Genomic DNA, 27628 nt, shown 5'->3' with positions numbered 1-27628 from the left:
CAGTCTGAAGGAAATAAGCAGAGCTACTATACATGCTCAGGGGCTTTCAAAGTATGTGACATATAATCTGTGCATGACCACAATCTGATTACATGGTGGTACATATGCCTATAAATACAATAACAGAATTAGTGAACAATGTATATCTATAAAACCTGGGGGTTTAATGGGTGCGTTTGAATTTCATTCATGAAGTGATGTAATAATGTATTGCTTCTTTCAGATGAACTAAAAAAAAATATCAAACAAATAGACAATTCCAGTATTTGAGAGGGTCAATTTATTTTCCAAAGCACCAGAAGGCAGGACAAGAAATAATGGATGGAAACTAATAAAGGAGAGAAGCAAACTGGAATTAAGGAGAAACCTCCTAACAGTGAAGAAAATTAAGCAGCTCCCCGTCAGAAGTTGTAGGTGCTTCATCACTGGGGTTTTTTAAGAAGACTTGTCTGAAATGGTATAGCGCAGGGGTGTCAAACTCAAGGCCCGGGGGCCAGATCCATCCTTTGGGGTGCTTAGATCATGCCCATGGAGCTGCCCTGAAAACAGCGAAGGACTGACCCATTGTGCCTCTGCCAGAGAAAACAGAGCTTGGGAGGGCCACAGACTACCCTTGCGAGCTCCATTTTCGATGGCAGAAGGTTGCAGGAAGCCTTCGCAGCTGAAAACGGAGCTTTGGAGGGCTGTGGGTGACCCTAGTGAGCTCCGTTTTCACTGACAGAGGGTTGCAGGAGACCATCGCAGCCAAAAATGGAGCTTGGGAAGCTGTTTTTTCTGGCAGAGCTCTTGGGCCACCAGAGGCGCCTCTGACATGAGTAACGTTGAGCTGGCCAAGCACACCCTGGCCACGCCCATCCTGGCTCCATGAGGTGAAACACAAATCTGATGCAGCCCTCAGTGAAATCAAGTTTGACACTCCTGGTATAGGGTCTCTGCTTGAACAGGGGGCAGGAGTATTCTGATTGATTGATTGATTGATTGTTTACTATTGTAGGGATTATCCACTACACATTAACTGTAGAAAGACCTTTCAAAATCGAAGGTCATAATCCAAAATTCCAACATATTTTGGATGCGCTTGTGGAATTATATAAATTTAGGGTTAAACTGAAGCGTCTTTTCTGACAGAACAGAACAAGTCCTTCTTCGCTGCCATGAAGCATTGTATATATTGTAACCTACTAGTGATTTTAATTGCTTTTATGGCATAGTTACACACACACACATACACATATTACATGGCTTTATAATTACATTATTAACTGGCAGGGCGGCGATAACAAACCAGTTCATAAGAAAAACAAAACAAAAAACCTTATCAACAAAATAGAAAATATAGTTAAAAATAATCCAGTACAAAAACTAATGTATCACACAACTAATTTATAACAATATAGAACTTGGTTTCTTCCAACCTTCTGGCTCTAATGCTTGGGGAGGGGGCAGGGAGAAGTCAGGTCTCAAGAAGACCAAGAGGGTTGAACACTCCAAATAAATCACAGTGGGGAGGTTGTTCTATAGAATAGGTACCAATTTTCTTTTACTTATTGTTGTTAGGTGCCTTGGATATCCCTGGAAGAAGGAAATATAAATAGAAATGATAATAGCAACAAGACTTACTTTATAATTCTATAAAAGCAGCCGTGAAGTTCTTGAAGAATTTAAGAGATATAAAGTAAACCATCTTTAAGAGTGACCAAATGTGTCTCAATGGGTTAGAAAAGGGGAAGATTTCAGTTGCCAATAGATATGAATGGATCATTTTGTCATTAAAGCATTTCCCCAAGACTGTAGAAAAGAGAAGGCCATTTAGCTGAAAATGTTATATACTCTCACTGGAGAGATTAGGAAAAAAAACAAAAAACAAAAATGTTTCGCTCCAAGACAAAAGGTCAGGAGAAACAAAGTAAAAAACCAGTGAAATGGAAAGCATAAGCATTAGAGAGCAAGTCCTCTATTCCTGTCTTTGAAAATGGAAAGCAGTTAAGGATTATGTTTAGGCTTTTGAGAATTTCCTTGCACAACCAATATATTAGAAATAGGAGGTGAGAGGTGACAGTGACACAGATCCTTTTTTACTGGAATCAGTTAGTAAACTTGTATTATTTCAACTGATAAAGAATTTTAAAGGTATTGCACAAAACAAATACAGGAAGGAAGGAAGGAAGGAAGGAAGGAAGGAAGGAAGGAAGGAAGGAAGGAAGGAAGGAAGGAAGGAAGGAAGTCATTATATTGTTCTGGCAGTAATTGAACCTGTCAGAACTCCCCAGAATGTGACCTTGTCTGTGAATCCCTAGAATAACTAAGTAAAAAACCAACAATTCATCATTAAAGCCAATTAAAACTAACTTTAAAACTTAAAAGTTCATATTTAAGACAAATGGAATAATTAAAATAGAAAAAAGTTTTTAAAAGGATTTATACTGCATGTAGCAGAAAGGAACAGCATATTTGTTAAAAAAGAGTTGGTTGTAACAAGGGCACTTTTATATGTACACCTGTTACTTTGGCTTGCATAAAACAAAGTATGGAAATCTTAAATCCCATTACAGTGATAAATTGAGGACTTCTTGTAATTTTTTATATCCACCTTCAAACACCTTTTTCTAAGTTAAATAGTCCCAAGCATTCTATCTTTTTGGAAAGTGTTAGACCTACATGTTCATTCTGTTTACCGCTGTCTCTACTTTTTACAGCTTTATCATACCTTTCCAAATATGACAATACAGTTGTCATACAGTACCCTAAATGAAAACATATAGACTTCACACTTATTTAAATCTGAACTACATTTGCCATTTGATTATTTATTCAGTGTAACTTGAAATCTTTCGATTTTTTTATCATTGGTACCAAACTTGGCTAGGTCAACATTATTCCTAAATCAAGATAATTTATGAACAAATTTAAAAACATTGGTCCCATAAGGGGATTTCAATCCTTATTCTCATCTAGTGAAAATCTATGTCTTCTCTTCATTTTTGTTTTTTTAACCAGATAGAAACCCTTATACACAATGATTAAATTTGTTTTAAGAGTCTTACTCCTTTCTATGCTTAGTTATTTTTTTTAATTACAATTCCAACCAGCATGCCTTTAAAATTAAATTGGCTGCCCAATAAATTTTCAGTTCTTTTCTCATCCATTTCTAAAATAATGCTAACTTCCAACCCTCTGGCACTGAGCCTGATTTGAAGGATTAATTACAAAATTTTGCTAAGAAGTCAGCAAATTTGACTTTTGAGTTTTTAAAAGAATTCTCAGGTGGCAGGTGATTTGTTACAGAGAGATCTTCTCTTGTTATCTCAATTTGCTTTAGTTTTAATGCTGCACAGTCTCGAGAAAAAGATATGTTTGATTAAGGCATTGGTACATGATCTCCTGTGCATATTCCAACATACTTTTTTGCCTTAAAATATCTTCAAGTGGGCAATAGCACTTCCTAGATCTTCCTTATCCCTGTGACCACATATCAACCCACTGATAATGCAGTCTTCTTGCATTCCATTATATTGAAATAAAGAAATATTATTTTGATATTTAATATAAAGAACAGTGGCTAAGACACTGACCTTGTTGATCAAAAGGTCAGCAGTTTAGCGATTCAAATCCCTAGTGCAGCGTAACGGTGAGCTCCCGTTACTTGTTCCAGCTTCTGCCAACCTAGCAGTTTGAAAGCACATAAAAAATGCAAGTAGAAAAATAGGGACCACCTTTGGTGAGAAGGTAACAGCGTTCTGTGTGCCTTTGGCGTTTAGTCATGCTAGCAACATGACCACGGAGATGTCTTTGGACAGTGCTGGCTTTTCGACTATGAAACAGAGATGAGCACCAGCCCCTAGAGCCAGGAACGATTAGCACATATGTGCGAGGGGAACCTTTACCTTTACTTTTATAAAGAACAACATTTCCATTGATGTACCTTTATTCATTCTAAAGACTTTGTGTCAAAGGATGACTGTATACCATTGATTAGCTCCCTTCCACTGGATTTCTCTAGTAAACAATATACAGGAGGTAGTCCTCAACTTACAACAGTTCATTTAGTGACTGTTCAAAGTTATAACAGCACTGAAAAAAATGACCTATGACTATTTTTCCCACTTATGGCTGTTGTAATATCCCCATAGTCACATGATCAAAATTCAGATGCTTGGCAATTGGTTGATATTTATGACAGTTGCAATGTCATGGGGTCTTGTGATCACCTTTTGCAAACTTCTGACAAGCAAAGTCAAAGGAGAAGCCAGATTTATTTAACGACCGTGTTCCTAACTTAACAGTGCAGTGATTCCCTTAACAAGTGCTGCAAGAAAAGTTGTAAAAATGGGGCAAAATTCACTTAACAAATATTTCACTTAGGAACAGAAATGTTGGGCTCAATTGTGGTCATAAGTCAAGGACTACTTGTAATTTTTCATACGCTAAAATGTACTATAGGTTTTCCATCTTGGGATGACAGACTTGTTTCGGCATGAGCTTTTCATTAGCCCATCCCAACATTGGTTCTATTCTTTATAGAGGTTCCTGAAGCATGCGGGATGAGGGATGGTATCCAGCCCCTACCAGTTTTTCCTTAGGATCATTTTAAAAGTTGCTTTGCCCCCTCCCCCTTCTGATATTATGACTTTCTCAAGTCAACGATGTGAGGTGGCCCATGCCCAATATCTCCTCTTCAGCATTAACCTCCAGTATGTCTTACTGATATATGGTATCCATAATCTTTACACAGGCAAGCTAATCACCACATGATCTACATTAGAATTTAACCCAAGTTTCTAACGATTTCATTATTCACACCAAAACCCTCCTTGGAGGATACCTCCCTGGAGGTGTAAGGGGATGTCAGCTCATCATCCAACTATTTGTTCCACCTAAAGGAATATGTCCCTCTTCCTCAAAAGGATTCTTCTTCTCCAAGGCTCTTGTTCTGTTTGACAGCAAGAGAGTGTTATTCTGTGCCTGGAGCAAAATTTTCACATTCTGAAATATCTCCTCTTTACAGCTCTTCCACTCCAAGTATGTCTAGCTTGGCTGCCTTATTTTTAAGGGAATAGATTTGTTCCCCAAGAGCCAGCAGCTTTACTACTCTGAGAACAAACCCACAACTTATGTCCAGCAGCTGTCAGATACTCATTTGACATTCTATACAATAAACCAGAAGCATTCTTTCCTCCTGCTGGTTTTCTACTTTCATACTAGTTATTGTTACTTTTGATGTTCTTTTTCTGGCTTCCTCACAGTGTCACAAAACTTGTCTTGATGCTTAGAAGAGGAAAATCAGTACAAGTAGTCCTTGACAGTAGACTACTACTGTTGTAGACGACTACTGTTGTCTACAACAGTTCATTAGTGACTGTTCAAAGTTACAACGGCACTGAAAAAAGTGACTTATGGCCATTTTTCACACTGTGAAATTTTGACTATTGCAGCATCCCCATGGTCATGTGATTTACAATTCAGATGCTTGACAACTGGTTCATATTTATGATGGCTGCAGTGTCCTGGGATCATGTGACCATCTTTTGTGACCTTCTGATGAGCAGTCAATGGGGCAGCCAGATTCACTTAGCAGCTGTGTTGCAACAACTAATTGCAACAACTGCAATCATTCACTTAACAAATGTCGTAAAATGGGACAAAGCTCATTTAACAAATTTCTCACTTAGCAACATAAATTCTGGGCTCAGTTGTGGTCGTAAGTATGCTCCTTCCTACCCAAATCCCCCTATTTCTATTTGCTATCCTATTCATCAACTATTGTTGCAAGCTTGCAACTGCCTCTCTTCTAAGAGTGTTGGCTGCAACAGCTGTTGGCTGAGCCATGAAGCTCCATCCACTAACTAATCACTTGGTCAGAGTCAGCTGCAGCTGTAAGTTTTTCCCTCCTACACCATCTGCCCAGCAAGTACGCAATATACTTCATTCAGCTAGAAAAACGCCTCTCTGAATTAGCCAAACAACCCTCCTTAGTTGCGTTTGACTAGCTCCAAAACTCACTGTCTGTCCTCAGCCCCCTCAATTCTTGCTTGTCCTCTTCTCCTTTCAAAACTGTATTGCTTCTTTCTTAAGAGCGCAGACATCACAAACATAGTTTATTCCTTAATATTCAGTCTGTTTAATATTCTAGCAGAAGAGCTGAATATAACCCAAAAAAACTTGCACACCACACTGTGAATTTTGATTAGACTTAATAAGGTATTGTTTTTACTGTTCCTAGCACAAAATGTTAATTGTTGTTTTCAGCTGTGTTAATACTGGATGACTGTGATGTCTGCTATTTTTACTTCCAGCAAAAATGCTTTTTTATTATTTTGCGAAGATCACCAATCTGTCACCCTAACTTGCATATTTAAATCTGGCCAAAAAAAAATTCCTGCTGTTTGAATTTTGTTTGTGTGATTTAACAACAGATATTTCAAGGTGACTTTTCCCATGAAAATGAAAATCCTAAAGGTATCAAACAAAAAAAGAAACTCTCCAGGTAAAATATTTGGGGAGGTTATGCAGAATTCTTGTTTTCTAAGCTTTTCACAATAATTAATTCATATAATTTTTATCTGGCAGGAAAGGAAATGTTAACAACAAAAGACTCCATCCCTTGAAACCACAGAGGATTGAGATATCAAGTACTGTAAGCTAAATATTAGAAATGAAATTAGTTACCTAAAAGCAAAAAAAATAACTAATTGCAAATAAAGACATTACTGGTACTAGTGATTAATATAATATGTCCCAGGACATATGAAATGTGAATGGAGACTTATGGATATCTTTTAACTTCACATCTTGCAAAGAAATGTTATTGTAAATGTCTTACAAAGAAAAATCTATTTGAACACTTTTAATCATGTGGGAAATTTGGTTAGCAGAATGAGGAGCTACAAATATACTTTAAACAATTGGGTATAATCAACACAAATGGAAAAAAAAATAAAACTGCTATTAAGCATAATGTACCTTGTTACATAGATGATCCAATTGTGCAATAATTAGCAATTGAAACAATAAAATAAATTGGTACAGGGGACCATACTTTTCCAGATTATATGGTTTTTAAAGAAAATATCCTCACTTTTAAAAAAGTATTTCCATGGGTAGATAGTTTACTGATTGATTTGGTGGCCTTACAACCTACCAAATGAAATCAGAAGTAAAATACAATGTTTATTTCCAGAGTATAACAGGTAAAAGAAAATACAATAATATATTACTTATGTGCTAAATGCAAAGAACCAATGTTTTTTTTTACATGATATCTTGATCTGTTCAATATAATAGATTATTAGCTGAATGCTTTGTTTATAAACATAGTTTTGCTTACAATGTATACCTTATAGCCCAGAATAATACAGACAATCTGTGTGGTTCGGGTCCCAGCGGGCTGTTCTTTCAAGTAAGGATTTGAATACCTAAACCTAAAAGGGCATACACTTGACAATCAAACAAAACATGAACAATTATCTTTGATGGCACCACAATTGTGATAATTCCCAGGCTGGAAAAGAGAAATAAACTGGATCTTCTGATCAATGTCATTAATTAATAGTATCAGAATTCTTAAACATATTGCTTTGAATCAGTCTTCTCCATTTTGCTTCCTTCCAATATTTTAGCATTATAATTCACAGAATATGGATGAGGACGTTAGCTAAGAAACCATTTTTTCCCCAATTAAAGTAGAATGGGAGTGTACAGTTTACCAGAAGTTTTAACAAGCCCATTTTGGTGTTTATTTTCAAAGTGGCAGTGGTAGAAAATGACATAGGCCATATGTAGCAGAAACTCAGTGAATTTATATTGGTGATGTTGGAGGAAGATCATGGTGGGCTATAAAAGAGCCATTGGGAGAAGTTGGCAGACAGGCCAAGGATTTTTCAGTCCTATTTTGAAGAGAAATGGAGTTCCTATACTATACCTGGAACTTTCATATAGAAGATCAAAGGTGGCAGGAATGAAGGGAAAAAATAAAAATAAAAACTCAGTCTAGATTCCCAAAGACCTTCAGAAGAGACAGTATTACTCTATAGAATCCAGGAAAAAGCCTTTCTTATATTTTTATTTGTACAAAGGGTTCCATAAAAGGCATAGCATCTGATTATACTGATGTGAGACTAATTTGTTTGAATAATTACAAAGACCAATTATGCTATCCTAAATTTGGCTAAACTAGATGAATGGGTACATGCAGGGGTGGGCTTCAAAATTTTTAGCAAGGGGTTCTCTGCCCGGTTGCTGGGTGGCATGCCCATGATGGGCATGGCCTAGTCAGCCTCCTATACCATGGGGAGGAGGTATTTTTGCCCTTCCCGGGCTCCAGAGGCTTTTTTCGAGCCTCTGGGAGGGCAAAAATGGCTTCCCCAGGCTCTGGAGGCCCTCTGGAGGCCTCTGGAAATGAGCCTGAACTTCCAGTAGGCCCATTTTTCGCCCTCCCCGATCCTCTGCACACACCCTGCACTTACCTGCATCCCAAATGGGCCATGTGAGGACTCCTGAGAGGGGTGGGGTGGGGTGGGTGGGGCCAGCCAGGAGTGGGATTTGGAGGTTCTGCGAACTGCACAGAATCTTAGCTAGAGGTTCTCTCGAACCTCTGCGAACTCCCAGCAGCCTACCCCTGGCTACATGGAAATACCTATCTATAAGAATAGCATGCATTGATTGATTGATTGATTGATTGATTGATTGATTGATTGATTGAATGAATGAATGAATGAATGAATGCACATTATTAGTGCACATGTTAAAATAAACATACCAGCAAAAAAAAAAATAGTCTTTAGTTAGATTATAGCCCAATCACTCCATTTTTTCCAAATTTGGGGCCTCAGATGTTGTTGGACTGCAACTGCCCTATAAATGATTGTTCCTCATATTAAATAGAAATGACTGGAAGCTAGACATGGTTTTTTTAAGAATGCAGAACTGTACTCTTTCTAGTTCTCTGGGGGCTTAATAGACATCTGTAAAAGCTACTCTAAGGCATGTAGCAGCTGCATATGTATGGCTTTTTATGCCTATGTTTTTTGCTAAACTATCTATATTTAGACCAAAAAACAAAAACCCACAGGCAACCATAAACATGCATGTTGAAATAAATAGCCAACATTTATTTATTTAAACAATTTTATAAGTCCACATATTACACAAAAGTGACACTGGCTGATACACAGGGGTTAAAAATAACAATTTAACAAAAACCTTAATTGCTGAAGCCACAAACACAATCTAATTCAAAAAAGTGATCAACCAATAGAGCTAACCTAACCATATGGCCCAATGCCTGGGGGAATAACCAGGTCTTTAATGACTTAACAAAGGCTAACAGGATTGGGGCCATCCTATACCTGGTTCTATAATTCAGGTGCTTCTGCACAAAAGGCATGATTCCAGGATCTATCAAATGATATTGTAAACAGAAGGGACCCAGAGCAAGTCTTCCCTAGTAGATCTGATGTAGAGAGAGACCAGAGACAATGGGGGATAGGTATTCCTGCAAACAGTCTGGCTGTATGTCATGTAGGGCTTTATATATGAAACCTAACACCTGAATCACATCCAGAAGCCCACTGGGAGCTAGCATACCTCACAGAATAGTGATGTTATATGATTGTAACAAGAAATGCAAAAAAACCCTCCATGCAGCTGCATTCTACATCAGCAACAGCTTCCAAATGCCAAGGGCAGCCCCTTATAAAGCACATTACATTAACCCAAACAGGTGATAACTAAATCATGAATCACAATACACAAGGTTTTTCGGTTCAAGAATGGGGACAATTGGTTCAAAAGATGAACCTGTCAGGTGTGAACAACCAGACCCACATATACAAAGTTTAAGCTAACTACTTTATTATGTTCTGTCTATAATACAGGAATCTCCCAGTCTGACAGCCTACTATTGGGAACAACTAGACAAGGCTTCAGAGAAATTTAGGGACAACAGCTCTAGTCCTTCTGTGGTTGCACAGTGACTCCAGGCTAGTTCTGTGCTTGATTCCTCCTCCTCACCAGGCTGGGTGCTTCCCAAGAGAACCTGTGCAAAGGGTCCCCTGCTCACAGTTGCCACTTGCTCTTCCAGTAGGTGTTGCAAGTCCAGGAGGACACCCAAATTGCACACCAAATCAGCATTTGGGACTTTCAATGATTTGGAAGCCTTAATAAGTACATATAGAAATAGACAGTTCTGGTTCTTTTTTTTTTAGAACATCTGCCTCCTATCCAACCCAATAGTTTAGTGACCAGACTGATTTTGCTTTTTAGGAGCCAAATTAAAAACTTACAGTGTTGGCAAGTATATGGGAAAGACATGGGTTTTATTCCAGAGTGACATATTTTATTAGCAATTGTTGATGCTACATAATGTGTACTGATGCCGTTCATTTGTAACTAATGTTATTGTATTGATGATATTGTATTGTTGTTTTTAATTGCTGTTAGCTGTCCTGAGGCTTTTAAAGCCATGCTGCTGATATAAATGGAAATAAATTAGATGAATTAAGTGAAGAATTCTCACCTAACTGGCTGGCTCACATACTGCCTGTTAATTCAACTGCTAGCAATTAAAAATGACTGCTAACTTTTATAGTTATTTGTACCATTGTGGGGCTTCCTTTCTTAACATGCATTTTATTATCATTTCAAAACAACTGTAACACAACAAAGAAACAATAAAACTTCAGAGGAAAAAAAGGACACCTAGAGAGTACGCCATGGCAACACAGCAGCCATCTGATAAGTGAAGAAATTTCTTTGGAAAAGCATAGTAAAAATAAAGATAGCAAATGTATTTCTGTGTATTCTTTTTCCCCCTAGATTTTTTTTTATTTTGTTCAGAACAAAGTTAAAACACAAAACTAAATAAAAATCAAAGAAGACATAAAAGAAAAAAAAGCACAAGAGACAAAGCAATCAGAACATTAAAAAGGTGCATCAAAAAACAACACATATTATCCCCTCTATTTGAATATTGAATAATATATTACTATAACATTAGTTCCCATCCCACCCAAAATTTTTTAAAATTTTAAAGTACTAAATCTATTATCAACTTTTTGACTTGTCTTCTAATATATTAGTGACAAAGTAGTTAATAGGAAAAACAATCATAGTAACACAGAACAAAATTAAAGTTTCAAAACTCTCTGTCAATAAACTGCTATTGTAATCCACTGGTAGAAAATTTACCATGGAATGTTGACTATCCCGGATCATCCCAAAAATTATAAATAGATCACCCTGGGTCAAAAATCCATGTTTGTTTCTTAATATCCTCTCTTGTCCATTGTTTAATTAAATGTAGTAAATTCAGTCTTTAGAATAGGTCTATCTTCAAGTCAGAGTGCAAGCAGAAGTAGTTAACAATTAACTGTAATAAATCCATACAGTCTTCCTCCATCTTTGTAGAGGAAAGGAATTTGTCTTCCTCCCTTCTAGCTGTAATATTGGAGAAGTATATAGACTTAAATTTTGGAACAACAAATTAAATCCACTTTGCTGGTTCTTCAGCGGTGAGATCTCTTTGTTCTGGAGCGGGATCAAAATCCTTTTGTGTACCTTTATCCATAGGTAAAGCTTCAGATTCGACCATTCTTTGAATAAATATTAAAGCTTGATCACGTTTTTGAAACAGAAATTCAGCTAAGAGCTGCATATTTCCCTGCCCTTCTTTCTTAGATTTCAGACACCGTTCAGCCATTTTAAGCTGTGGAACTTAATCAAGGAACAAAGAATATGTCTTTGGTTATTTGGGTTTTCTCCCGCATAAAATTGAAGGTGTCTTGGCAACGTTTCGACGAAGTCTCATTCGTCATCTTCAGGCTGGTGTTTTCGGCTTCGTGCTTCTAGGAGCAACGTGTGTGATCGCAGCTGTTTCTTCGTTTTAACTGCCAGTGGGGGTGTGAACTGATTGGGTGGGAGCTTGGCTGTGTTCTGATTGGGTGGAGGTGTGTTCTGATTGGTTGGGGGTTTGGCTGTGCTGATTGGATGGGGGGTTGACTGTGCTCTGATTGGCTGGGTGTGTGTTCTGTTTAGGTGGGGGCTTGGTTGTGCTCGGGTTAGTCTGAGTAGCAGGGGGATTTGAGCTGGTGAGCTGGGTTGCTGTTGTTTGGCTTTGTGTTCCTGGCCGTGCCACCTCTTCATGGTGGGTGTCAGTCTGCTTCATGTATGGATTGGAAGGGTTTAAAGTGGCTAATGATGCAGCTGTGGTCTGGCTTCTGGTCCGTGGTCATGCCTCATCATCAATGTTGGTTTGAGTCTGCTTTCTGCATGGATGTGTGGTGGTTACATCCTGTGTGGCTCTCGTGAGTGTGGGTCTGGTGTCATCCTTTGTGTTAGGGACTCGTTTGTCAATAAGGGCGGGTTTCCAAATGGCTGGTAGGTGGGAGGTATCATCTCGTTTATTCATGCTGTGTGGACGTTTTTCTATCTCGATGGCTTCTCTGATTATTCTGTTGTTAAAGTGTTCAGTCTTGGCGATAATTCTGGTCTTTTTAAAGTCAATATCATGTCCTGTGGCTTTGAGGTGTTGGACCAGGGAAGAAGTTGGTTCCTCTTTTCTGACTGAGTTCTTGTGTTCTTCAATGCATGCACTTATTCTTCTGTTGGTTTGTCCAGTTTAACAACAGAATAATCAGAAAAGCCATCGAGATAGAAAAACGTCCACACAGCATGAATAAACCAGATGATACCTCCCGCCTACCAGCCATTTGGAAACCCACCCTTATTGACAAATGAGTCCCTAACACAAAGAATGACACCAGACCCACACTCACGATGTGTGGTGGATGTAACCACCACACATCCACGCAGAAAGCAGACTCAAACCCACACTGATGATGAGGCACGACCATGGACTAGAAGCCAGACCACAGCTGCATCATTAGCCACTTTAAACCCCTCCAATCCATACATGAAGCAGACTGACACCCACCATGAAGGGGTGGCATGGCCACGAACACGAAGCCAAACAACAGCAACCCAGCTCACCAGCTCAAATCCCCCTGCTACTCAGACTAACCCGAGCACAACCAAGCCCCCACCTAAACAGAAAATTATGAGAAAAATTCAGTAGAAATAAACTCCAACTATTTTGCAAATTAAAAACATAACAGAATCCAGTGGTAAGAGTCTAATGTCTCTTCACCACTACCCTGAACATTGCTGTGCTTTCCATATGGAAGAGATAAATGTTATCCAGAACAACATATATCAAAAAGAAAAAAGGAGGAAAAAAAGCAATTAGAGTCCAGCAAGGGGTTGAAATAAATCAGCATTCAACCACTAATCTATTTTTAAAGCAAAAAGCAAAATAAAACAAAGTCAAAAAGTGAAAGTTAAAATTCCGGCATGCTTAGAAAACAAAACTGCTTGACAGGAAGGTGGATAAGCCCAGTGACTTTTCAATCACTTCCAGAGAGAATCGGAATCTTCAATACCCCCCTTCCCCACTGGGTCTACAATCATCCAAAAGTCATCTTGGGTCAATCCTAAATGCTCCCATTCAAAACCAGGGAGCAGCACTGCCAAAGAGCCAGCTTTAGCAGTGAAATCAGTAGATCGTCGGTAAGAGAAAAAATAAATTCTTACCGTGAAGCAGCCACCTTGAAAGGAGAAAGCCTATTCCTATGTATTCTTTTAAAAGAAAAACAAAGTAAAAAGTCTTTTGCAGAATAACTTCCTTCAACTAAAATGTGTGCTATGGTTTGCCCAACTGAACTTTGAATTTTGAACCAATGAATAAATCTCTACAGGTATTCTTCAATATGAATTCTGATATTCCCTGAAAGAAGGGTGATTCTATCTTTCAAATGATTCTCCCTGGCTATTTTCATAGAAACATCAAGACTCCCTCAAATTGAACTCAACACTTGATGACATCATATGTATATCTATGACATGTTCTTGGCAGGAAGATAGTGTGGCTGGCCGATTGCCTGCTTTTGGAATGTCATTGTGTCCTACAGTTAACAATCACATGGACAACAGCCATTGCAGAGAATGTTTAAAAACTTACAATACTAGATGCCAGACTTGGCTAAGTCTGTATTAGTCCAGAAGACAGTGTGAAGTTAAGCCAACCAAGATGATTCAATACAATTCCGATTCACAAAATATTTGAAGGAGAAATTGCATCTAAAATTTCCGTCCTGCAAAGATTCTCCTCCCCCAAGCATGCTGGCACTACTTAATCAAATTATTATTTAGTGTATGGTAATGTTACATTAGCCAGGAAACTTATTTATTTATTTTATTTAATATAACTTATATGCCACCCTATCTCCATAGGACTCTGGGCGGCTCACTACAATTAAAACAAACCAGTAAAACATAAAATACATACATAAACAAATATTAAAACTACAGTGTTGATATAAAGAAGTTGTTTGGCTGCCGAAGATTGCTATTCCATTCAGTTCATGCTTGTGCATTTCCAGAGTGCACTATGGGGGACGAACTAGCTCCATATTCAAAAGGCTTGATGGTGTTCTATAGCATCATCCAGGGCTTTTTCTACCAACAATGCCACTTCGCATTTGGGCATTCAGAAAGATGCAGCATCAGTTGAATTCATACTGCCATTCAAAGCATCATTTTTTTCCTCACTATGTATTTCTCTACTAGCATTTAACATGTTTTTGAACTTCTAGGTTGGAAGAAATGCTTGGTCAAAATACATCTGATAGAAGTGCCGAGTCAACCAGGAGGCTCACACTCCAACTGCATTTCTCATAAAACCACAGGCTCATATCAGTTCCAGACCTATGCATTAAATGTCGTAGTTTCATTTTTGAGGACTCCAGGCTATCTTGGCTGCCTTGTATTTCTCATTTCCTTCAAAGAAAACCAGTAGGGAAGGTGGATGTGGGCTGGTTGAGGAAGAAGATCAGGCATCAGCAAGACTTGGTGAAAAATAGGATAGATGTGAGAAGAGACTGGGAATTATAGAATGATAGGTGATAGTGTTAATCTGGGCTCTACAAGGAAGGTCCACCATTTTTAAAATTATGGGCAAGGATGTGTCTTTTCCTGCTAGGAATATACTCTTTTCTTATGATCTGGATAGGCAAGGAAGGTACTCTAGATAATGATCCCATTGAATAATAAGTTACCCTTCAGGAGCCTCACCCACCATTTGAATGGAAGTAGGAAGATATTTCTATGGGAATATATTGAGAAGAGGTAAAATCCAAGCCATGAAATTACTTTAAATTTTGGACTCTAGCACAGATATACGTCTACCTCTGATCCCCATAACTGATGTTGATTGTGCCATGGTGGCGTAGTGGTTAGAATGCAGTGCTCACTCCAGGAGTTCGATTCTGTGCGGCTCATGGTTGACTCAGCCTTCCATTCTTCCAAATTTGGTAAAATGAGGACCCAGATTGTTGGGAGCAATATGCTGACTCTGTAAACTGTTTAGAGAGGGTTGTAAAACTCTATGAAGTGATATATAAGTCTACGATAAGTGCTATTGCTATTCTATTATTAGAATGGTGAAAAGCCATGAAAACTCTAGCCAAGAGTTTTTACAAAGTATTAAAAAAATTGGTTTTACTTATGGGCAAGGCACTTCTAATTGATGAACATATTTATGCAAAATAGCCTCCCTGCCCACAATATAGACACAGTCTTTGCTTATGTCCATGATTTTTTTTCTTCCTCAAAGAGACAAGGACTGATCAGTTATGCCATTTCCTTCTCTATTGTTTTAATAGATTAGTGAATTTAGGAACACAGAGTACTGCACAGGATATTTCATTTCCTACTGCTACTGCTTCAAGGTGTACCCAGCCTGAGCATGTCTATATTCAAGCCATCCATCTTTCTAAGACTTAGCTGAATTAATATGTTCAGCCTCCAAGAGCCAGATGCAGTATATTTGGAGATGGCATGGCATTACTGGAGTGGATGGGTTAAAATATCTGTTCAACACTTGAAGTGCTTCAAAAATTTAAGAGATAAAATGAGTACCTTATGCCTCAAGCTTACGATACGTCATTTGGTTCTCCCAAAGTTTTATATTTATCCAAAATTAGCTACTTTGCAGAAGTTTGCAAGAGGGTTCAAGAAGAGCCAAATGTAGTTTTTGAGTGGCCTTTTGCTCATTCCAACGAAAATCTGAAGAGAATTTCCTGGACCTCCTGTTTTTGCAGGGCAAAATAATGTGAATAAGAAGATCCAGAGCTTTGTGCAACCTTTTCTTATTTTTCAGATTACTCACATTAAAATATGAGTATTGCTAAAAAGAATTAAGATTTTTTAAAAAAAAAAAATCTACAAAATTACCTAAAGCACATCTAAGTAGAAAAGCAATGTATATTTTTTTAAAAAAGCAATACAATTATAATAAAACACAAGCCAAATAGTAGCAAGAATACCAAAAAAAAATCTGTCAAAGTTCTAAGGCTCAAACAAAGCATTCCTTTGGAGCCAATTCATAAAATAACTTGGACATCACTTTTCGAATGGTGAACCAAAGTGACCAAGTTGCTTCGTTTTGCAGAACTTCTGGCAAGTCCTGCGAAAAATGTGTCACTTGCCTTATCAGGATTGCTTTCCATTAAAAGACCAGAAGAATTCCCAATACAGTTTTTCTTGGCAATTTTTGTTGTTTTGAGAGTATGTAGCTGCCAGATAAATAACAAAATAAACAAATAAATGACTGTCTGAAAATTTAAGTGGGTATCTATGAGAGTAAAGCTTGAATAAAAACTTGAAAATGTGGGTTTTAAGTGAAACCAGTTCAGAATTAAGCTTTAAAGTTAAGACCTTAACTTTAAAAATAGAAGAAGGTTACTGTTGGCATAAATATCTTTCTTTCTCTGGTTTATCTTTTGTAAAATCTCAATCACAACATGTATTATTATGAACCCCTCCATGTGGATAACCCCTTGTCACTGTGGTGGGTGGGTGGTGGTGGGTCTTGTGTGTTCTGTTAAGGTTGAGCATTATTCTGGAGGTATACCACCTGAAAGTATACCCAAGCCAGGGTCTCAGCTGAGGAGCCAGACTTAGAGCATCCACAAACCCATTAACCATGATGAGGCATCAGAAAAGGAATTCCATACCAGATCGGTCATTGCCCAGGTTAACCAGCACTGCGGCAATTGCTGTACCAGGTTGGCTGTCAAAAAATGAGTTACAGGGTTGGAGAAAGACTTGACAAATTAGTCTGTGAAAAACTCACCAAGAAAATGTTATAGAAAGGGTCTTAAACATGTTGGCTAGGGTGCCCAATGATAGGAAAACAGGAATCCCAGTTGCTGAGGTAACCAGTGGCGTTAACAAAGCAGTTAAGACTTATATACCGCTTCACAGTACTTTACAGCCCTCTCTAAGCAGTTTACAGAGTCAGCATATTGCCTCCTAACAATCTGGGTCCTCATTTTACTGACTTCGGAAGGAGGAAGGCTGAGTCAACCTTGAGCTTGGTGAGATTCTAACTGCCAAATTGCAGGCAGCTGGCAGTCAGTAGAAGTAGCATGCAGTACTGCATTCTAACCACTGCGCCACTGTGGCTCTAGATACATTGGAAAGCCACATGGAATGTCAAAGGAATGAGTCAGGATAAATTAGATATTGTCAGACACGAGATTGATCAGTTTGTAAATTGATCTCCTTGGTGTCAGTGAGCTGCGCTGGTTGGACAATGGCTTTTTCCAGTCTGAGAACTTCAGACTGTCTATTATTCAGGACATGATACTAGGAAAGCAAACGGAGTGGCATTTACTGTAAGCAAGAAACTTGCTAGAACAGTGGAAAGCTTCTCCACTTGTTGATGGTTGGTGCTAGACATTGTTGTATAATTTTAATCTTAAAATTATACAACAATGTCTAGGACCAGCCATCAAAAGGGAATTACAAATGTTCAAGGCAGCTTCCAAAGAGGTTGTGGAACCCACAACCATATTGCAAGACTGTGCTGGCTCATAGAAAAATCTTGTGAAAATCATGTTTTTGACTACAAGAAAGTTTTCAATTATGTTGATCATGAGAAGCTATGGAGAGCCCTACAAGACCTGGGGGATACCAGCACATTTGGTCAAGTTGTTGCAATCTCTGTACACAAACCAGGAAGCCACTGTGCGAACACCATATGGAGACAGAGATTGGTTTAAGTCAGACAAAGGAGTGAAACAAGGTTGCATTCTCTTCCTTTCTTATTCAATCTGTGTACTGAAATAATCATGGGGAAGCTAGATCTTGAAGAATCAAAAATTGGGGGTAAAATTGGTGGAAGAAACTTCGATAATCTTCAATATGCTGACAATACAACTTTCTTCTCATAAACCAAAGAAGGCCTAGAATATCTGATCAAGAAAATCAAGAAACTATTTCTAAACATGAAAAAACCAAGCTCATGACCACTGTAAGGAAGGGAAACATCAAAATAAAAATTGATGGTGAAGGCACAGAATTTGTGAGAAAAATCACTTTCCTAGGACCATAGATCGCTCAAAGTGGTGAATGCAGCACAGAAATAAATTGTCTGATTGCACTGGGTCACACAGCAATTATGAACATAAGTCAGATAGGGAAAAGCAGAGAAATCAGCCTGGTGACTACTGGTAACTGTAGGTTAGTTTGCTCTATTGTGTTCCCTATGGTTACCTATGGCTGTGAAAGTTGGACCTTGAAAAAGCAAGAGAGGAAGAAAATCAATTCATTTGAGCTGTGCTGCTAGAGAAGGCTCATGAGTGAGTATTCCTTGGACAGAAAAGTTGACTAACAAACAAGTACTGGAACTCATAACACCACACATGTCACTAGAAGGCAAAATCAAGAAGCTGCATCTCATTTCCTTTGGCCATGTCATGCAGGGGAATTCACTGGAGAAAGCAATTATATTTGGAAGAGTTAGCAGTAAAAGGAAACAAGGAAGTGCATGGTGGTTGGACAGTATCAGAGCTGACTTCAGCCAGAGCATAGAAAAATTCAAAGAAATAGTGCAAAATCAGAAGAAATTCAGAGACCTGGCCCATAGAATCGTCAAGAGTCAGACACAACTGAGTGGATAACATCATCATCATCATTATTATGAAGAGGCTACAAACTAAGGTATGGGTCAATAACTTTGTTGTTGTGAATCTTTTCAATAAAAACTGTACATAGGAATTGTGTCATCTGTTACCATCACTAATTTGAACTCACAAACATTACCCTTCCTATTAGATGCTGATATTTTGAAATACTATACTTTTTTCTCAGAACTGAGTCTGGCTAGGACTGATATTATATCTTATAATATAATATAATATTATCTTATAATATAAGATAATATTATTATCTTATAATATATTATAATATATTATCTTATAATAGAGATATAATGTTTTAAGAACAATAATTCAACCTGCAATGTAGCTTTAAGATCAACCAATCCAGGCTTTAGTGGAACAGGAAGAAGTCCTGTTTCAAAGCCATTAGCCAGGTTTTGATACTCAAAAGGTAGATCTTACTTTCAAAACAAAGGTAGCCTTCCAAAGCAAGTTTAGACATGTATGTTTCCTTTATTCCTAACAATCATCATAGATCAAGGACTATAGAGTGTTTAATATAATTTCATACTATCTTTTAAAAGAACATTTAGAGATTGAGCGTCCTTACTAAATGAAAATATATGCTGTGCGTACTGCATATGCACAATTATTCTATGGCAGGATCAACTACATTCCAAGTTCAGATGGCAAAGTAGTCACAGAGTCTTCTTTCTAAAGGGTCAGTCACGTGAATCAGTTTTACAAAGACTTTAATTAACAATGAGTTCTTAAAACTCGCAATGATATTTCTTCCAGTTAAATATTTTTTGGTAACACCATTGCATTAAAACTCTAATAAAAGTGTTTTAGAAAAACTCTAAATATAATATGTATGGAAGTTTTCAACAAACCAGGATATGCTCAGTACCTAAATGTTGTAGAGCACAAACGAACAAACAGAAAGCATCATATTGGGGGGGGGGGGAAGGGGGGGAAATACATTTAAAATCTATTGCTTATAAATTTTCTTCTTTTCATTTATCTTCATTGTTGTATTGGGACTATTAATCAGAAAGATTAATGACACGTTAAAATTGGACAAATCAGATAAGGCAGGAGGAATGCTGTTAATCTCAAAATACATACATTTTCCTTTGAAATATTTCATAGGGTAGTAAACCCTTTGAAGTTCATGACAGCATCTAAGAGTTAAAGAGCAGAGAGTTGGCATGCTTTCACTATTTTTCTTCACCCTAATTGTAAGGCCCAAGTCATTGTAGTTACTTTAGAAGTTATTTACCTCTTCCTCCTCCTTCAGCCTGATACATAACTAAATTATGTGGAAGTTTTGTGATGTGCCCTACTCAAGAGGGGAATGACACCTTTCTGAGCCAATTTTCACAGTAGCATTACAATAAAATTATACTTCAGTCAACCTCCAAACAATCATTCTTCAGGGCAACACTAATTTAATTGTTTGTGGAAGATCTACCAGAATGTTTAATTCATGATTTGCATCTGACAACCCTTTATTGCACAGAATGTCCTTCCTTCCTTCCTTCCTTCCTTCCCTATAACCTTAATTATTTCCAAGACAAGTGCCGATGGTAAAATAACTTTTCCCAGATATGGAAATCAACTATCTGTACTGCTACTTTAAAGATTGAAGGGTTAGATTTTAGTCAAAAGACAGCCCTTTTTGATTTAAAACAAAATTAAATCAAATTTAGTTTGAGTAGGAAAAAGTCCCCATAAATAGATATTTTATTTTGTTTCAAAAAATGGCCTACTTTATGAATTTAACTTGTAATTTAAAATTATATCTACAGTTTTAGTTCATTTGGGAAATCTGAGTCTATGGAATGAACAAAAGTATTTTTTTCTGCTTCCCTTTTTTCTGAGATTTTTTTTTTCTTTCTGTCTAATCTATAAAACCTAATATTTCCTAGAGGTTGCTCATCTAAGAACTAACCATGTCTAATCTTGCTAAGCTTTTGACAAAGATTTGCAGCCAGCATCCAGATAAACAGGGATTAATACTAGAAAAACAACTGAGCAGAAAACACTACCTTAAATCAAGCAACTACCAAGAGGAAAAAAAGAACACATCACCACCAGCACTGGTAGATCAAGCTCCTATATAGTCGGGTAATGAAACATCCACTATTATATTCTTAGCGCAGGCATTAACTGGGACTGATAGTGGTGTTAACAAGAACCTTTATTATGAGCCAACAGGCTGGAAAACACAACAGGGCTAACTCTGAGGTAACATGACAGCTCTTAAAAAACCAACTAGCTGTCAGAGCACAACCAATAGCAAACACTGATACTGCCCCGTTTACGAGGCCACGCCTCTTAGCCAATCCCAGGGCAGCGTCCCTTGTTGCCGGGAGCTGCCGAACACAACACTCCTTCACCTCCGGTTTGAACACAACACCACAAGCAAACAACAAAACTCAGAGAGCACCAAGGACTACACAGTTCATTCCTGAACTACATATACAGTATTCTCTTCTACTGAATTTTTGAGATTAGTAAAGACTGTTTAGATGTTATTACTTAGCTGATCCGGTTTCCATAGTTCTCCCACTTCAAATCCATGCTTGTAACTCATTAAAAATAAACCTAAAGAAAAACCTGGGCACATTTCTGATAAAAGCATAGTCATTTCAAAAAGCCAGGAAGAAATTTAAAATAGTGACAAGTTAGGAATAGGTTGTAATCAGAGAAGCTTAAGGAATGGGGAGATTACTTCCTAAAAGTGAAGTTTTCATAACATAATTAATCTTTTTTTTTTAATGGTTGGATGAGTGCATCATTATTAAATTCTGTGCATGTTGATAGAAATTTAGAGGAACTAGTTCAAAGCAACATAAGTTGGTAAGAAATATATTTTACATATTATATAGTTTTAAACGTTTTAAAAGAAGCAACCCATTTAGCTAGATTCAGGTTCACTGACCATCATGTCTACTATGAAGGATCAAAGGCACATTGAATCATTTTTGTACCAAAAGAAAAAAGCATGCAGCAAGATAAAGAGGCTTTACCTATGAAATAAGACTGATTTGACGAGAGTGACAACATCCCGACTGGCATTGTATCCAGCACACACAATGGCGACGTGGATTGTCTAAAATGACAGAAAAACAAACAGTGAATACAAGGAGAGGAAAGATCATCACAATCTAGCAAAATTAGTGCAGTCTGGTCAGTTTGAGGCTTTTGATGTTTAACACTACCCAATATATTTTTAAAAACTGTAACATCATGGATATGTGAAGTACCAATGACATAATTTCCCTAGAATCTTAAGCCTTGTGCTATCTTTTTATACTATGCAGAAAATATTCACTACATTTTGGTACTAGCTTAGTTAGAAACAAGTTAAATCACCTCCATTTCAAAGGAGGCAGAGGTGTCCACAAGGCACGGTCAAAAAAAAAATCAAGAGGATAGCCGTGATAGTGTAATTGAAACTGTACTTGGTTTTTAATTGTGTCAGCCACAGTGAAGGGAAAAAAAATAACTCTTACAGAAAAATCAAATGCCATAATCCTGCATATGTACAGTGCCATTCCACACAAGTATTTAAGGAAGTGGTCAACACAGAAGAGCTGCTGATACCCGTTCTGAGAAAAAATAAGCAATATGCAAGATTTCCTGGGTAAATGGGCATCCCTGGCAAAGTGATTGTGAGGAGAACCAATGCTGAAACTGGCTTCTGCAAGAATATTGTTCAGCCTCAAATCTGCTTATAACTCAAGACTTTGCACTTCCTGTCTCTTCTCAATCTCCAGGGAAAAATCCCAATAAATTTCTCATTCTCATCTCCTTTAGGACCATTGTCTTGTTATACAGCTCTATGATCCTTCATATCTTGTTGGGATGATTTCCTTCATTTAAAGCTCAATTTACCATTTAAAGCTAAAGGCGGCATTCAAAGAGACTATTGTTTATTTTAACTTCGCAGAAGCAGACCTGTGAGGCAGATCTGTTGCTGAGACATTGTGACGAATCCCAAACTTCAGCGTCCAACGGAGGACTTGAACCTGGTATTTTCTATCTGACTCAGCAGTCAATAAAAAATGAGTAGTTCTCAAGTTCAGAGTCTCAGTTATGTGGACAGAGTGTTTTTTACTCAAAGTAATCCTCATCGAAACCAATTCTTCCCTGTGTGTTTATGCTGCTACTTTGTAAATAAAGTGTGGATTTACAGGAAGGTTTTTAGCCAAAATTACAGCAATATAATCTTTTATAAATTTGACATAATTATTGAATAAATTGGTATCTTCTCTTGCACCTAGCTATTAAATTTGCAATTCCAATGTATTGCCTTAGTGAGCAATTTATTGGTAAAAGATATTATAATCTCAAAGGCCATTTTATCTATACAACTTTTTAACAGTCATTCCCTTGTCCAAAACTGGTTGTACTCCCATGAATCTTTGGGTCCTGAGCCACCTATCCAGGTGGCATTTAAGTTTAATAAATAATAACAATAGTAATTAACATCAATACATTTCATCTTGAACATAAGAAAACACGGGAGTTTGCGAATAGACTTTTTACTTTTTAGGAAAAAAAAATTAAAAATCAAATCCTCAAAAAAGTGCAGAAAACACAATGTGCATTCTAAGCCAACAAGGAGTTCGTAACAGGAAAACAACACCCACTTCTAGGTTATTTTAAAGATGTTCTACAAGAAGGCCCCTCATTAAACTGAGAATAACTTTTAATTACAGGTAGTCCTCACCTTACAACCATAATGGAGCTTGCCCACTACAATGGGCAAGTTATAGCTCTCGTAAAGCAGGTCACATTATGAACCTGATTTTACAATCTTTGTTAAGCAAATCCATTGTTCTCTATGAAGTAGTTTTATCAAAACCTGGAAATCATGGGCCCATCTAAGTGTGACATGCTCCTTAAAGTTTCCCCCCAGCCAGGGTTACAATCAGTGGTGGGTTGCCTCCGGTTCGGACTGGTTCGCAAGTAAAACCGGCAGGAGGCCCCGCCTACCACCCTGGATGTCGTCATCGGCAATCTGCACATGTGCAGAAGCAAGGCGCGCGATCCCGTTGTGTACCGGTAGTAAAGGTAAGTAGAACCCACCCCTGATTACAATCTGAGCCCTGGAACTGCATACAGCTCCTGAACCTCCAAGAAATATTGAGAATTAGGGTCACTGTGGTGAGATGAGAATTTAGTTCCTACTGCCTTGAAGTGAGACAAAACGATAGTGTAATGCTAATGCTAAGTTCATTATGTTTGTATGTTGATACAACCCTTCCCCCGCATTCAGAAAAAAGGCAGAAATCCCTGTCCTGCTGAACTTCTGAATTCCTAACACAGACTTGGCTATTCTATACTTGTGCCCAATCTACCTCTTTCATATAGTCAGTGCAGTGAAGGATCTACCTTCATCAATGCAGGAAGACTTGAACTGCTATGAATAAAGATGATTTTATTTATTTATTTTAATTCAGAAGTATAAATAATGAGCACTTAGTTTTTAAAACTATTCTCTTGACAAGTGTGACTCAGCAAACTCTTGTAGCATAATCCTACTGGAAATAAATGTTGCTGTGTTCAGTAAGACTAATTCCCAGAGAAGTGTACATAGAGCTGCATCATTCAGTATTATAGCAAAGAGAGTGAAACATGGTTTTTTTTTTTAATTAAAAGAAAAACACAAGAAGCTGGGGGATACAGATCTGAAACTATTAAGATAATTTGTTTCTGTTGCAGAGTTCAGTTAAATATTTGGAATAGTTTCCTTATTATTTGGGAGGGGGAATCAGGGAAAGATATTTAGCTCCTACCATGCCCATTGCAAAACTACACTAGGAGTTTCCCTGTGTCTGCCTAGAGCAGGGGTTTCAAACTCACATCCTCATAGTGGCGTCACGTAATGTATCGGGACTTTTTTCTCCTTCGCTAAACCGGGTGTGGGTGTGGCCAGCGCGTGACACATCCGGCCCACAGGCCAGGAATTTGACAGCCCTTGCCTAGAGCTATTTCCAAAGTTTATACTTCTGTTTATTGAGTTATCCTTTGCTTATTTTATGAAGTGTGATCATACTGCATAGATAAGCCTTTGGAATATATCCAAGTTACAGTATAAAAGTGAAATGTGATATATAGAGATGGTAAAGAAGACTATACTTGATGACATTTTATTATTACTATAATAAAGAGGGCTAGGATGGAACAATGGTTAAAGTGTTGGACTAAAAGCCAGGTGAGTAACTTCAGCTCGGTTATTCATCTTTCAGTCCTAATAAGGGTCAGGCTTTGGGACAAGTCAACTGTGAAAACAAAGCTGCAGGGGTGTCTCCTGAGTGTGGTTAAAAAAAAGTCAAGATGTTGGCCATAAAGGCAGGCAACAAATGGGCACAAAATGTTGACACATACAAAAAACAGGTGGAGATTTTAACAGTAATAGAGTTGGAAGGGACCTTGGAGATCATCTCATCCAAACCCCTGCTCATGCAGGAGACCTATCCTAGGGATTCGAACCACCGAACTGCCGACCTTTCTGATCAACAAGCACAGTGTCTTAAGTCATTGAGCCACCTAGCCTCGGTGACTAGGTGGCTCATTTAATTGCATTGTTGTGACTACTGTCTTGACTTTTTCAACTCCACCCTACAGAGACGTCTGTCTTGTATCAAGCATTGATAGCTTCATAACAAAAGTAGATTGTGTAATCGTGTGGGATAAACACTAAGAGGAAACAAGCATTAATTGTACTACAATCACTTCAATATTATTCAGATTATATATAATAGTTTAAAAGCTGCTATTAATTTCTGCCCCCATTTGTGAAAATTTCATTGTAGGTTACAGACTGACAGTAAAGAACAATGATGGTCCAAAGCTTTTCCAGCACACAGCAGAGCATGGTGCATTTATTTTATAATACTTTTATCTTCTGAGATTTAGAGACAACAATAGAATTATCAGGAGTTTGGTAGACATGCTATGTATTTCCATAGAACTTAATGGTTTTTATTTAGTGTATTTAATGTATTTAGTATAACATTTTAGGTATCGTATTCCTATACTCCCATTATATTTACATCTTATCTAGATCCGTTCCAATCAGGTTTCAGGTCTGGGCACAGCACAGAAACGGCATTGGTCGCGTTGGTTGATGATCTCTGGAGGGCTCGGGACAGGGGTTGCTCCTCTGTTCTGGTCCTGTTAGACCTCTCAGCGGCTTTTGATACCATCGATCATGGTATCATGCTGCACCGGCTGGAAGAGTTGGAGGTGGGAGGCACCGTATTGCGGTGGTTCTCCTCCTTTCTCTCTGACCGGTCGCAGTTTGTGTTGGCAGGGGGACAGAGGTCGACCTCGAGGCCTCTCGTCTGTGGAGTGCCGCAGGGATCGGTCCTCTCGCCCCTTCTGTTCAACATTTATGTGAAGCCGCTGGGCGAAATCATCCGTGGCTTCGGGGTGAGATACCATCAGTACGCTGATGACACCCAGCTGTACATCTCCACCCCAGGCCACCCCAACAATGCCCTTGAAGTGATGTCTCAGTGCCTGGAGGCTGTGCGGATCTGGATGGGGAGGAACAGGCTCAGGCTCAACCCTTCCAAGACTGAGTGGCTGTGGCTCCCGGCATCCCGATATAGTCAGTTGACTCCATCACTGACTATTGGGGGCGAGTCCTTGGCCCCCACAGAAAAGGCTCGCAATCTGGGAGTCCTCCTGGATATGCAGCTGTCCTTGGAGGAACATCTGACGGCTGTAACCAGGGGGACCTTTTATCAGGTTCGCCTGATTCGCCAGTTGCGGCTCTTTCTTGATCGGGATTCCCTGTGCACAGTCACTCACACCCTCGTCACCTTTCGCCTTGACTACTGCAATGCTCTCTACATGGGGCTCCCCTTGGTCCAGAACGCAGCAGCGCGGGTAGTGATGGGAGCTGCATGGCGCTCCCATGTAACACCGCTCCTGCGTGAGCTGCACTGGCTCCCGGTGGTCTTCCGGGTGCGCTTCAAGGTGTTGGTTATCACCTATAAAGCGCTCCATGGCATAGGGCCTAGCTATCTTCGAGACCGCCTGCTGCTACCGACAACCTCCCAGCGACCCATGCGCTCCCACAGAGAGGGCCTCCTCAGGGTGCCATCAGCCAAACAATGTAGGCTGGTGACCCCCAGGGGGAGACCCTTCTCTGTGGGGGCACCTACTCTCTGGAATCAGTTGCCCCCAGAGATAAGGAGAATCCAAGACCTCAGTGCCTTCCGCCGTGCCCTTAAAACCCACTTTTTCCAGCGAGCCGGGCTGGTTTAGGAAGAAATTTTTTAATTTTTTTAAATGTTTAATTAGTTTGTGGTTTTTTAAAATTTTTGGGCCAAATTTATATAGATTTTAATTGTTTTTAATATTTGTATTTCATGTTTTTAATTCTGGCTGTGCACCGCCCTGAGTCCTCAGGGAGAAGGGCGGTATATAAATTGAAAATAAAATAAAATAAAAATAAAAAATATTTAAATATTTTTCAACACCAATTAAAATATACTCTTCATACCACAAGATTCTCTTTAGTACCATATTTATTATGTAACTCTATTTACAGACTGTCACATATGTTTTGTTATGTTAATTATAGATTCTGTCCAGCTTATATTTCT

General features: G+C 38.4%; 1 protein-coding gene across 1 annotated transcript in view; it reads right to left on the bottom strand.

Moving 5' to 3' along the window:
• Window positions 1–27628, bottom strand: part of LARGE1 (LARGE xylosyl- and glucuronyltransferase 1) — a 381838-nt gene that overhangs the window by 191959 nt on the left and 162251 nt on the right. The window contains exon 4 of the mRNA XM_070947065.1: window positions 22031–22113. Coding sequence (XP_070803166.1) covers window positions 22031–22113 — 83 coding nt within the window. The remainder of the gene's footprint in view (window positions 1–22030; window positions 22114–27628) is intronic.

The sequence above is a fragment of the Pituophis catenifer genome, unplaced genomic scaffold (genome assembly GCF_029215685.1).
Source record: "Pituophis catenifer annectens isolate HBS135680 unplaced genomic scaffold, rPitCat1.0.hap2 SCAF_7, whole genome shotgun sequence".
NCBI classification, from domain to species: domain Eukaryota; kingdom Metazoa; phylum Chordata; class Lepidosauria; order Squamata; family Colubridae; genus Pituophis; species Pituophis catenifer.
Note: the sequence above shows the minus strand (reverse complement) of the source record. Positions and strands in the feature narration are given on the sequence as shown.